At 36.8% G+C, this 14,324-nt stretch overlaps 1 protein-coding gene across 1 annotated transcript in view; it reads left to right on the top strand.

Moving 5' to 3' along the window:
- LOC133337368 (CD82 antigen) overlaps positions 1 to 14,007 on the top strand; it is a 58,227-nt gene extending 44,220 nt beyond the window's left edge. The window contains exons 2-5 of the mRNA XM_061545597.1: positions 9,436 to 9,630; positions 10,479 to 10,658; positions 13,492 to 13,707; positions 13,766 to 14,007. Coding sequence (XP_061401581.1) covers positions 9,436 to 9,630; positions 10,479 to 10,658; positions 13,492 to 13,707; positions 13,766 to 13,915 — 741 coding nt within the window. The 3' untranslated portion in view covers positions 13,916 to 14,007. The remainder of the gene's footprint in view (positions 1 to 9,435; positions 9,631 to 10,478; positions 10,659 to 13,491; positions 13,708 to 13,765) is intronic.
- Positions 14,008 to 14,324: the final 317 nt, after the last annotated feature.

Raw genomic sequence — 14,324 nt, 5'->3', positions numbered from 1 at the left:
TTACATATTTAATGAGGTAAGAGAATTTATCTTACCTATCATCAGGTGCTTAATGGGTTGTATGGGAATTTGGTAGCACATTTTTTCTTAATAGAATTTTTTTTTGTTGTATTTACACCTCATTTCCATAGATGTTCGTTCATTCGCATTATGCATTCAACATGTGTGTGCCTGTGTTGCCATGTGTTTTCGTCATTTGGTCGATCCATAGATCGATCGAACGGCCGGTCGGACGCCACATGTCGATTGCATGGGATGCATATTTAATATTCATCAGATTTTCTCTCTCACCCCATTGATGGTCACCCATTCACTCACTCTTCGCTGTGTTTTCTTTTTCCTCCCAATACCTATCGGGAGAGATGACTGTATAAAGAAATGCACGATTCATTTAGAACGTTAAAATATTTATAATCAGTATGATGTAATTATGAACTAATAATATCGAATTATACACAAATATTTTTTAATATTAATATTCAAATGAGTCAAGTATGGCATACAAAAATAATGTATGCAGTTATGGAACGTGATAATATTTTGTTCGTGAGGAAGACGATTTTCAATGTGTAATTCTTGGTCATGGGAGAATACGACTCTTTTTCATAAAGTTTGGAAGTGTTTGATGATTACAACAATGTTCAAAATGAAAAGCTTGATGGTGGAAAGAGTCTTCGCAAAGGAGTTTAATAAAACTCCTCCCCATAGACGAGTTTGATGCTATTATAAGTTCACACAGATAATGGACAAATTCTTCTTCATAGAAGAGTTTCATGATGTTCCACACCTTCAACTATGAGTTCGATTATCATCAATGCTTCTATAGAGAATTTTAATTATCAAACTCGTCTTTATAGAGGAGTTTGATGGTTATTTTCGTTTTCATAGAGGAGTTCGAAGGTGAAATCCGTCTCCATAGAGATTTATGTTATTACAAGCATTTACGGAGAAGTTTGATGGTCAGATTTCTCATCATCATCATCGAGTTTGGTTGCCAAATTCCACCTTCATAGAGGACTTTGATGATCAAAACTCGTCACCATAAGGAAGTTTGATGTTTTGATGATTAATTTCATCATAGAGAAGTTTGATGGCTATACTCGTATTCATATAGGAGTTTGATGGTTAAACTTTCATCTATAGGGGAGTTTGATAATATTGCATGCATATAGAGCAATGTTGAACAGAACTAAATTAAGAGTAAGTTCATGAGAGCGTAACTGAGAGATCATCAACAAAAATAACTGACGCAAGGAGAGACAAAGAGAAAATGTGTTTGGCAATCACCGCTATAGTACTATTTTGTGCATTAGTGATATAGAGAGAAGTTTGATGGTAAGATTTGTCATCATTGAAGTGTTTCATGGTCAAACTTGTCTTCATAAAGGAGTTTGAAGATCATATTCATGTTCATAGAGGAGTTTGATGATCATACACGTATTCACAAAGGAGTTTGATAGTCAAAATCATCTCCATGGAGGAGTTTGATGGCCATACTCATTTTCATAGAAAAGTTTGATAGTCTAATTTGTTTTCATTGATGAATTTGATGGCCTAACTTGCCCTCACTGAGAAGTTTGATTCTCAACTTAGTCTTCAAACAGGAATTTTGTAGTGATACTCTTCTTTACCGAACAGTTTGATGGCAAAACTCGTTTTCATACAGGAGTTTGATGTTTAAACTCGTTTTCACAGAGGAGTGTGAAAGACAAACTCGTTTTCACAGAGGAGTTTGATGACAAAACTGGACTTTGCAGAGAAGTTTGATGATATAACTCAGCATTATGAAAAAGTTCGATGCTCATTATCGTCTTCACAAAGTGGTTTGATGACCAAACTAGTTTTAAACGAGAGAGATGTTTGATGACCAAACTCATATTCATGGAGAGGTTTGATCATCGACGTTTGTTTCGTAGAGGAGTTAAATGGCAACACTTGAAGTTTTATAGCCAAATTCGTCTTGACATAGGAGTTTTATGACCATAGTTGTTTTATTAAAATAGTTCGATTATCATTCTCGACTTCACAGATGAGTTTGATGGCCAAAATTTTCGTTATAAAGAATTTCGATAGCCAAACTCGTATTCATAGAGACGTTTGATGATCATATTAACATTCACAAAGGAATTTGATGACCAAACTAGTTTTAATGGAAGAGTTCGATTGTCAAACCCGTCTTCACAGTGGAGTTTGAGGGCCTTACTCGTCTTTTTGAAAAAGTACCATGATCAAAAGCGTCTTCACAGTGTAGTTTGATGGTCAAACTCGTTTTAAAAGATAAGTTTGATAGGCAAATTGGTATTTATGAAGAAGTTTGAATATGAAACTCTACTTCGCAGTTTTTATACAGAAGTTTGATGGCCAAATTCGTACTCAAAGTGGACTTTAAGGGGCCAAAGTCGTCTTCATAGAGGAGTTTGATGGCCACTCTCGTTTAATTAGAAGAGTTCGATAATCAAACTCGATTTCCAAGTGAGTTTGACGGCCAAACTCGTTTTCACAGACTCTTTTTAATAGATTAGTTTGCTGATCAAATTGGTCTCCATAGACATGTTTGATGTCCAACCCCATATTCAAGGAGTAGTTGGAACCTCAAACTCTTTTTCACAGAGGAGTTAAATGGCAACGCTCATTTTTATACAAAAGTTCGATGGCTAAATTCACAGAGGAAATTGACGGCCGCAATCGTTTTATGATTGGATGATCAAACTCTATCTCACAGAGGAGTTTGATTACCACACTAGTTTCCACAGATGAGTTTGATGGTCAAAGTGAGATGTTTGATGGTCAAAATTTTATTTATAAAGCAGTTTGATGTCCACATTCGTTTTTTAAAGGAGTTGGATGGTTAAAATCGACTTCATGGCGCAGTTTCATTGCCAAACTCGGCTTCATAGAGGAGTTTGATGGCCAAATTCGTTTTAATAGAAGAGTTTGATAGTCAATTTCGTATTCCACTTCTTTGATTATGTTTGGTCCTCGCAGATAAGTTCAATAACCAATGGAGGAGTTTTGAACAAACTAGTTTTCACAGAGAATTTCGCCAAAGTCGCCTTCATAGAGAAGTTTAATGTTGGATACTGAAATTTCATGATCATACACATATTCGTAGAGGAGGTCGATGACCTTGTCATCTTTGAGAAGCACGATGATTATACCCTTCTTTATAGAGGAGTTTGATGGTAAAATTATTCTTTATAGTAGCGGTTTGATCATCGATAGAGGTGTTGAATGATAATAAACTATTTACAGATGAATCTCTGACCTGATCATACAAGTTTTCATAGAAGAGTTGGATCAATACAAATGTCTTCATAGGGAAGTTTATGTCTCCATAGAGGATAGAGATTATAAAATTCATCTTTACAAATGAGTTTTATGATCATAGTCATTTATATAGGAAAGTTCGAAGATAAAACTAGTCATCCTCAACAAGTTTGATGGTAATAGATGAATATACGTAGGTTTTTTCATGATCAAAATCGTATTTGTAGATAATTTGCATGATATTACACGTCTTCATGGATGATAATAAAAATCTGCATATGGAAGTTTGAGGATCCTACTCCTCTTTTTATTGGGGTTTGATGATCAAACTCGCCTTCATGTAGAAGTTTGATAGCCAGTTTATTATTCATAGCGAAGATTGATGGTCCAAAATTTCTCCATAGCAAATTTTAATTATCGAACGCAATTCGATGTGTGAGTTTGACGGCTCAACTCTTTTTTTAGATGTGTTTGGTGGCCAAATTCCAATTTATATAATTATTTTATTTGGCGTATCAAACTCGTCTTCACAGAGGATTTGGATTATAAAATCCATCTTCACAAAGAATTTTGATAATCACACACATTATAATCAAACTCATTTTATTAGTAAAGTTCGATGATGAAACAAACTAGTTATCCTCGAGAAGTTTGATGTTAATAGAAGTCTACACGAATATGTTTGATGATCAAAATCGTCTTCGTAGAGGAGTTTTATGATATTACACGTCTTCATGGAGGAGTATGATGTTAATAAAAATCTGCATATGGGAGTTTGATGGCCATACTCCTCTTTTTAGTGAAGTATGATGGTCAAACTCACCTTAACTTAGAAGTTTGATAGTAAAACTATAATTCATAGCGAAGTTTGATTGACCAACACTTATGCATAGAAAGCCTTAATGATCGAACGCGATACGATGAATGAATTTAATGGCTAAACTCATTTTCATTAAATGGGTTTGATGGTCTAACAACAGTTGTATGATCAAAATTATGTCTGCATAGGAGTTTGATGAAAAAACTATTCTTTATGTATTCATTGATTGTCAAACATTTGTCAATACAAAATTTAGATGACCATAGAAATCTTTTATCGCCGAACTCAACTCTTTAAAAAAAGTTTGATCTCTAAATTAATATCTATAGATTTGTCTGATGTTCGAACTCATGTCTATAGAAAGGTTGTATTGTCAAACTCATAACTATATGAGAGTTTGTTGATCAAACTCTTCCCTGCAGGGGAGTGGTTACAAACTGTTCTACTTCTATATAAAATGTTAGTCAAATTTTTCTCAGTATGAGAGTTTGATATACCAAATTCTATTTATTCAAGACGTTTATATTCAGACTCTTCAGAATTTTATATACCAACTTTTTTTCCTCTTTCTTTTTAGATATACAAATATTCTTCTTCACATTAGCTGTGTAAAAATTCAAAATTTTTGAAATTAATAAATATCACTTTGGGTTAAAACCCCCATAAATTATAGAAATCACATTCGAAGCGAAATATTAAATATAAATTATGGTATTTATAAATCTATAAAAAATATTTTCTCTATGGCTTTTCAAAACCACTTGGAAATTTTCATATTCATCCAGTGTTACAATACCACAAATAGTATTTAGCTTCTAATTCCATACAGAATAGAAAAATATTCCAAAAAATTATACAGTTCTATTTATGGAACTCTCACGGCCCTCCTCCCACTACTTCAGACATTTCCCTGCAGTCATTCAATTAACAATTCAACGTCAAATCGCATTCGAAAAACGTCTCAATTGATGAATAAAAAGATGTTGGATGTGTGCGCGCTTTTCATCAAACTTTGTTGTAAAACGTTTTTCACACACACAGAAACATGCATTAGAGTCTTTTGTTGTTTTTGTGGAATTTCCATAGGAGGCGGAGGAGAGGTTTTCATGTCTTTGTTGCATTTGTGAATTCGGTTCCTAAGTTTTTTTTTTTTGCTGTTGTCCGTGCTTAATTAGTATGACGCTCTATGATGAATAGTCACAAATACAGTCGAGGAGGGGTAGTAGGCATGGAAATTCTGCCATTTTTCTAATGAATAAATTTTCTTATTTTTTTCTGTTTGTTTTGGGGGAGTGAGCCTTCCGACAAAAAGCCAGCCAACTTATTTTTGGAATACCGCGACGGCGACAGTTGTTTCTATTTTTTACATTTTCATCAGCATCCATCCTCCCGTGTGCTCTGCTTTTGTTATCTTCATTCAAAGATTCTGAAAAAAATCTTTGTTTATTTTGTTTGTTACAGTCCTAATTTATTCACGGAGGTTTGTTTTTGTATTCGCTGTTTTTGTTTTTCTTTTGTTTCCTCCAAAAAATAAAATTTGTTTAGGGTTTCGTTTATGTGTGGCCCACTTTTCAGCATCGTCGACGTCGTTGTTGTTTTTATGTTTTCTTAAATGTTTTTCTCGTCTAAATGGTAATTAATTTGAGTTGTAAACACACCAAATTGTGCATCCATTGCGCGACTATGTATTTTTTATGATGGGTTGTAAATACGGCGGGCATTCCGCATCGGTTTTTTTTCGTTGTTTGCACTTGCTGTCGTCGAGTGTGCTTTTGTATAGGGTTATCGCTTGACATCAGAGGGAAAATTTTTTGTTTGGTTATGTTTAGGAAATACTTAATTCTTGTGATAACCTAATTTTCTGGAGAGGAAATGCCGAGGAAGCTGTGCGATAAGAGCTAAGATAAATAAGTGATAATAAAAAAAAGAAACAGCAGTAACAACAAATTACGAAAGAAACGGATTTTTTTAATATAAAGGGGAATATTGAAAAAAAAATTAGAAATGTAACCAATCATATTTTGTTAAATGAGAAAGAGTTTGATGATCAAACCTTCAGGGTAAAAAGTTTGTTCATCAAACCTATCAATTGATACCAATTTGGTCTTCAAACTTATCGATGGAGAAGAGCATGAACTACAAACTCTTCACTGGAAAAATATTTGGATATCAAACTTCCCATAGAGAAGATTATTGGCGTCAAACTCATTCGTGGAGAATAGTTTGAGCATCAAACAGCTCTGTGGAAAATAGATTAGCTATCAAACGTCCCTATAGAGAAGATTTTAGCCTTCAAACTCATCCAGGGAAAAATTACTGGGCATCAAACTACTTTATGGAAAAATATTTGAGCATCAAACTCCTCTATGAGGAAGAGTTTGAGCATAAAACTCCTCAAACTCTTCTATAGAGATAAGTTTGTCCATCAAACTTTTTTATGGAGGAGGAATTTACCATCAAACTCTTTTAAGGGAAAGAGATTGCCAATCGAACTTCACTCAACTTATCCCTGCAGACGTAATTGGCCATAAAACTCCCTTATGGAAAAATATTTAAACATCAAAATGCTATATGGAGAAGAGTTTGAAGATCAATCTCATCTATGAACAATAATTTGACCATCGAACTAGTCTAGGGAAAATAAATAAACCATAAAACCCCTCATTGGAAAGAGATTGGGACTCAATAGATAAAAATTGGACTCAATGACCATTGACCATTGACCATTTACCATTGACCATGACCATTGACCATTTAACTCCTCTATGGAGAAGAGTTTGGCCATCAAACCCCTCTATGGACAAACATTTGACCCTCAAACTCCTCTATGAAAAAAGAGTTTTTTTCTCCAGCTTTCCTATGGAAAAGAGATTGGGGATGAGTTGGACCATCAAATATTTCACTGTAAAAAATTTTACCATCAAACTCTTCTCTGTAAAAAAGTTTGACCATTAAACTCTCCAATAGAATAAAGTTGAATCATTAAATTATCCTCTGGAAACGAGTTTGACCATCAAACTCCTTTATTGAGATGAGATAGACCATCAAACACTTTTATGGAAAATAGTTTGACAGTCAAATTATCAAACTCTTCTACGGAAAAGAGTTTACCATCAAACTCTCCCCTGGAAATGAGTTTTGACCAACAGACGCTTCCATCAAACTCCTCTATTGAGAATTGTTTGACCATTAAACTCTTGAATGGATATCAAACTCCTCTGGGGAGAAAAATTTGAACATCAAACTCCTCTGTAGCATTAAGTTCGATCATCAAACTCTTCTGAAGAGAATATTTTGGCCATCAAACTCCTCTATTTATAAAAGTTGGCCATCAAACTTCCTCAAAAAGAAGATATCGTCCCACAAACTAGCCAATATGAAAGAGTCCGACCATCAAACTTCATCATAAAGAAGAATTCATGTCTCAAACTATCCAATAGAAAATAATCCGACCATCAAACTCACATGTTAATAAACTAATCTATAGAGATATGTTTGATGTTTAATCTCCATTGTAGTAATGAGTTTGCTGATCAAACTTCTTCATAGAAAATTAATACGGCCATCAAACTTCCCCATTTAGGAGAGATCGGCCCTTAAACTACTTAATTGTAATGAGTTCGAGCTTCAAATTTACATTTGAAAATTAAATTCGGCTCTCAAACTACTCAATATGAAAGAGTTCGATCATCAAACTCCACAATAGATATGAGATTTCTCATCAAACTTCTATATCCGAATATCGATCGACCCTCAAACTACTTAATAATTATGTGTTCGACCTACAAACTTTCATATGTAGATGAGTTCGGCTCTCAAACTACTCAATATGAAAAAGTTCGACCACCAAACTCCTCTATAGAAATGATATAAGTCGTCAAACTCCTTTATGCAGATAGTTTTGACCATCAAACTACTGCACAGAGATGTGATTGGCTATCAAACTTCCATATAGAAAAGATTACGGCTATCAAATTTCCTCATAACGGAGGGATAGACTTGCAAGCCACTCAATAGGAAGGAGTTCGACCACCAAAGCATTAATAATAAGAAGGAGTTCGATCATCAAACGTTTTCATAATGATGAATTCGGCCGTCAAACTAATGAATTTTTAAGAGTCACACCATCAAAATCACATAAAACGATGAGTTTCGCCATCAAACTCCTCTACAGGGATGGCTTTAACCAGCAAAATCCTCATTGGAGGTAGGCATGACTATCGACCATCATCAAACTGTGTCCGCAGATATGAGTTTGGCTATCAAACTTATATATAGAAAAGATTACGGCTATCAAACTTACTCACAAAGGAGGGATAGACCTGCAAACTACTACATCGAAATAGGTTTGACCATCAAACTACTCCGCAGAGATAAGTTTGACTATCAAACTTCTATATAGAAAAGATTATGGCTATCAAACTTCCTCATAAAGGAGTGATAGACTTGCAAACTACTCAATAGGAAGGAGTTCGACCACCAAAGCATTAATAATAAGAAGGAGTTCGACAATCCAACGTTTTCATAAGGATGAATTCGACCATCAAACTAATATATTTGTACGAGTCCGGCCATAAAAAACACATAAAACGATGCGCTTCGACATCGAACTTCTCTACAGGAATGGTTTTAACCATCAAACTCTTCACTAGAGGCATGTATGACTATCGACCATCATCAAACTGTGTCCGCAGATATGAGTTTGGCTATCAAACTTCTATATAGAAAAGATTACGGCTATCAAACTTCCTCATAAAGGAGGGATAGACTTGCAAACCACTCAATAGCAAACCACTCAGACCTCCAAACCACTTAATAAGAAGCAGTTCGATCATCAAAAGTTTTCATAGGGATAAATACGGCCGTCAAATTAATAGATTTGTACGATTTCGACCATCAAACATCGTATATGGACATCAAACTCCTGTACAGGATTGGCTCTAACTATCAAACTTCTCTTTAGATATAGGTTTGACAATCGAACATGTATATAGCAATGTTTTCGCCAATGAAACTTACTCATAATGAAGAGTTCAACCTTCAAACTCCTAAATAAGAACCATCAAACCCGCATATTGAAACGTGACTGAACTTCAAACTTCTGTGCAGTGTTAAGTTTGGTTCCTCAAACAATTGCTAAGTCCAGATTTAATATTCAAAATTTGCTAAACCCAGAAGTCTGAACATCAAACTCCTTCATACATACGAACTGTTCCTTCTGCTAGGCAGACTCTTCCAAACTTCAGACACATTTTTAATATTTTTATTTTTTTCCTATGAATATTTTGAACCTTTTGTCTTCACCTAACACATCCCTAATAATCCTCTTGTTATTTTTCTTATTACAGATAATCGGTTTGACAATTGTTATTGCCACGGCATGGATGCTGACAGATCCCACCTTTGTTCTGTCCATGACACAGACCTATTATCACTATTACATAGCGCTCTATGTGATCTTGGGTATTGGCGTTCTCATTACCATTGGTGCTCTCTTCGGTTGCTGTGGTGTTCTTAAAGAATCGCAATGTTTGCTGGTGTTGGTAAGTGGCAAAACAAGAAAACAACAACAACAATAAACTAATTTATGAAGTGGTGGCTAAGACGTTGACAATCCTTTGGACCACCAAAACAAAAAATTCCGCAATAAACAAACCCATAATTAAAATTCCAAACAAAATTTTTTATCCATAAAAATTTGTGTAAATATTTTGTGAAAATTTTACCGCCCAGTCAAAATGTGTGAAGGTGTGGGTGGTTGGTTGTGTGTGACAAATGGAGGCGTTGTCAGTCAAACAAAAATCAACAAAACACAAAAATCTCCAGCAACAGGTTGTTGCCCGCATAGGAAAATGAACTTTAACTGATTTTTATTGCTTTATGAACAGCCAACAAATGTTGCATGTGTAGCAGCCAACCAGCCTACCAGCCTACAAACCGACCGGCTGGCTGACTGGCTGGCCGTCTGGTTTGGGCTAGCCGTTGCCGTTTTTAATCGTTGATGTCGAAAGAAATTTGTTACAACGGCATGGTTGTGCAGCGACACCACCCCCACAATTATGGAAGTCATTCATTAACAAAATAACACAATAAACCCTCAACAACAGCAACGACACACACTTACACTCCTCTCATACACAAGAAAATGCCTCAATGGATTTCCCAATTTGTTTGTGTTGTATTCCCCCCACTCACTGACTCTACATGTCACTCCTCTCAAGTTCCCAATGCTTTACGTTCTTTTTTTTGTCATAATTTCGGCTTGATTAATTTTCTTTTAAATTTGTTCTCGTCTCGTTGTTGTTGTTTTTTTCATTGCCTTATTGCCGTCTTATCTCTTCGACTGACTTTGCTGACCTTTTTTTTCTCTTCTTCTTCTTCTCTTTTTCAGTTCTTCTGTGTGATACTGGTGGTAATGGTGGCACAAATCGCTGCCGGTGCCTGGGCATTCCACAATAAAGACAAACTGGATGATATCGTTCGAGCCTCTGTGAAATATTCGGTGCAGGAGGAATATGGCCAGTCGAGTATGAGTTCGCGTACAGTGACATTTGATACCATACAAAAGAATGTAAGTATGCTTGGAATTTTTGGAGTTCGGCGGGGGAAACAAATGTAGGTTAAATGAAAGATAAGAGTGAGAACCCTACATTTAGACATTTGAATGTAGGGTCCAAATACATTCACTTCGTCAACAACAATTTAGTGACCTTTAGCGCGTCTATGAAGATTCCGCGAGCCTTCAACAGGCTCCCTGGGCTTTTTTTAAAGTTTGGACAAACAATATAAAGACCAGGGGACCAGCGCTATAAAGACTACCTTAAGTTGGTACTTCTATAGAGACATCCTTCAGTTATATTAAAACACTCCTCAATTCGTCTCACTGCCTATCAGATTTTCTATAAAGACTTCCAAGTCTTTAGTTTGCTGAAACAGACTACCAAGTCTTCAATTCTAATTAGATGAACCAGACCTCAAATTGCCTATAAGGAAGTATAAAACGCCAAGCCTTGAGATAATACATATAAGGCCTCAGATTATTTTCAAAGATTCCCTGGCCCTCAGATGGTCTAAAAAATTTTCCTGGACTTCAGTTTGTCTTTATAGACCTATAACAATTCACTTCCGCTGGACTATAAAAATTCCATTCAGTTTGTCCACAAAAATTTCCTGACCTTCAGATATTCTGTAAAGACTCTGAGGCATTTATTTAGTTCGCCTATAAAAACTCGGAGGTCTTCAGCTCGTCTATATAGACTCTCTGATACACAGAATGTTGTTAAAGAATCCCTTCAGGTCTATAAAGGCTTCGATTTCAAGTCACTCCAGATAGACAATACGAAGATCAGGGACTCCAGATTCGATAAAAATCCGACATAAGGAAGTATTTTCCAGTCAGACCGCCTTTAAAACATCCCAGGCCTTCACATCTACTATAAAGACTTCCAGGTCTTTACTTCTTCTATATATACTTCCAAGCCCATACAGTTAACATATAGGCTCTCAGGCCATAAAATTGTCTATAAAGACGTTAAAACGCCAAGCATTAATCTCGTCTATTAAATCTATCAGACCTTCAGATTCTCTTTAAAACTAACTGACCCTTAGATCGTCTAAAAGACTTCAGTTTGTCTATAAAGACTCCATAGATTTCATATCGTCTATAAAAAACCCCATCTCTGCTGATCTGTAAAGAATCCATTCGCCTTTAAAGAGTCCGAGGTCTTCAACTCGTCTATATTGACTTCCTAGTGCTCAGTTCGTCTCAGTTCGGCACATGAAGATCAGATCATTTAAAAATACCATAGAGTCAAAAAAGGCTTCCTAGTCTTCCGATCGCCTACAAAAACTTCATGAACTCCAGATGCCGTGGACTTCAGTGCGAATCCAATCAATAATCCATTCAGGTCGTCTATAAATACGACTCTCTCCCTCGCCTCTATAAAGACTTCATGGAATTCCGAACGTCTATATAGACTCCCTGGCCTTTAGATCGTCCATAAGGACTACTTGGTCTTCGGATCGTCTGTAAAAACCTCCCTTCATATCGTCTCTTTATATACCCTTTACTTCGTCTATAAAGACACCCAAACCTTCAGGTCGCCTATCAAGGCTCCTTTGCCATTAGCTTTCCAATAAATACTACCTGCCTTTCAGCACGTCTATAACGACACCCTGACTTTCAGGTCGTTTGTAAAGACTTTCTGGAGTTCAGAACGTCTATCCATAAGGACTACTTGGTCTTCGAATCGTCTGTAAATGACACCCCTCACTTCGTCTACAGAGAGATTCTTCAGCTCTATAAAGACAGACACTTAGTATTTAAAGACTTCCTGGCCTTTAGTTCGCCCATAAGTCCCCTGGCTTTAGAGCCTTTCAGTTCCTCTCTATAGAACTTCTATAAAGACTTCCATGCCTTCAGATCGTCTATAAATGCTACTTCAGGTCGTCTGTAATGACCTCTATCCGCTTAGGCTAAAGAGATCTTTTGCACTTCCATAAAGACTCCCATCACATCGTCTGTAAAGTCTTCCTTGCTTTTAGTTCGTCTCCCATGCTTTTAGTTCGTCTCTCCGACTCCCTGGTAGCTCCTCTCTAAAGACATTTTGGAACTTTCGAACGTCTACACAGACTCCCTGATTTTCAGATACGTGGTCATCGAATCGTCTGTAAATACCACGCTTCACATCGTCAACAAAGAGCCCTTTTAGTTCCATAAGGTCTCCATCCACTTCATCTATAAATACGTCCTAACCTTTAGTTCGCCAATAACGGCATTATGGTATTCATCTCGTCCATCGAGACTCCAATCCGCTCATCTTCCTATAGAGGCTACCTTCAGCCTGCCTTCCTTTAGTAATCCCGTTGAGAGACCGTCCAGCTCGAATATAGAAATCACCACATCAGCTCGCCTATAAAGGTTCCAATCAGCTCGCCTATAAAGGCTTCCATCAGCTCGCCTATAAAGGCTCCCTTCAACTCGTCTATAAAGGCTCCCTACACCTCGTCTTTATGCAGTAATCCTATTGGGAGACCCTCCTACTCAAATTTAGAGACTTCCCTCAGAATCCCTTTCATGTGCCAAGCTCGCCTATATAGGCTTACTTCAGCTCGCATACAAAGTCTCCCTTCAGCTCGCCAATAAAGGCCCCCTTCAGCATAAAGGCATCCTTCAGCTGGGCTATAGAGGCACCATTCAGCCGGCCTATAGATGCTCCATTCAGCTCGTCTTTTCTATAATAGTTCCCTTCAGCTCACATATAAGGTCTTCCTTCCCCTCGCCTCTAGAGGATCGTCTATTGAGACTCAATGAATCACACCTATTGTGGTTGCCTTCACTTCCCTTCAGCTCTGATATAATATTTTTCTTTTCACATTTTAATCTGTTTCTTTTTCTTCTTTAGCTCCAATGCTGTGGTGCTGATGGTCCGGCCGATTGGGCAACCAGCCGTTTCAATAATGTGGATCGCACAAATATTGTCGATATTGCCATCTCATCGATGAATGTCTTCTATAACATTCCAGAATCATGCTGTAAAGATGAATTGAAAGAGAATGTGTGTGAAATGTCGAGGAAATTGAAATTCGGTGGTACCCTCAATCCGGCCATACATCAACAGGTGAGTGGATCTCTTTCTCTAAAAGAAAAACATAATTAATTCCCCTTTTTCCTTACAGGGCTGTGTGGACAAACTCATCGAGGTGATCTATGAAAATTGGGTATTGCTGTTCGGCATAACCGGTGGCATTGTCTTGCTGGAATTGTTGGCCTTGACCTTGTCCTTGAGCTTGTGCTGTGCCGTGAGAAGTCAGCAATACAAGGCCTGAGAATTACAGAATTCCCATAGGGAAATATCAGACGATGAAAAATACTAACCGTATTCTATAAGGCAGCAGCAGCTGCAGCAACAACATCAGCAGCATCAGCCGCAGCAACATCAGTCACAGCGACAACGTCATCATCAGCAACCACATGAATTGCAACAAAGACAACAGCAGCTGCAACAACAACGACTGCAACAATATCATCAGCAACATCAAGAAGAGCAGCAGCAACAGCAGCATTATCAACATCAACATCAGCAGCAACATCATCATCCACACCGCCATCATCACCATCAATATGTTGAGCAACAACAACATGTACCGCTGCAACATTTCTATTGAAGGAACACCAAAAAAGAAGAAGAATAAAAAAAGAATTATATTGAGAAGAAAGGAAATGATAGAAAATTAG

Source organism: Musca vetustissima, unplaced genomic scaffold, assembly GCF_032173495.1.
Source record: "Musca vetustissima isolate MV318-11 ecotype Yass unplaced genomic scaffold, APGP_CSIRO_Mvet_v1 utg63188, whole genome shotgun sequence".
Taxonomy (NCBI): domain Eukaryota; kingdom Metazoa; phylum Arthropoda; class Insecta; order Diptera; family Muscidae; genus Musca; species Musca vetustissima.
This window is presented reverse-complemented; position numbering and strand designations above follow the sequence as displayed.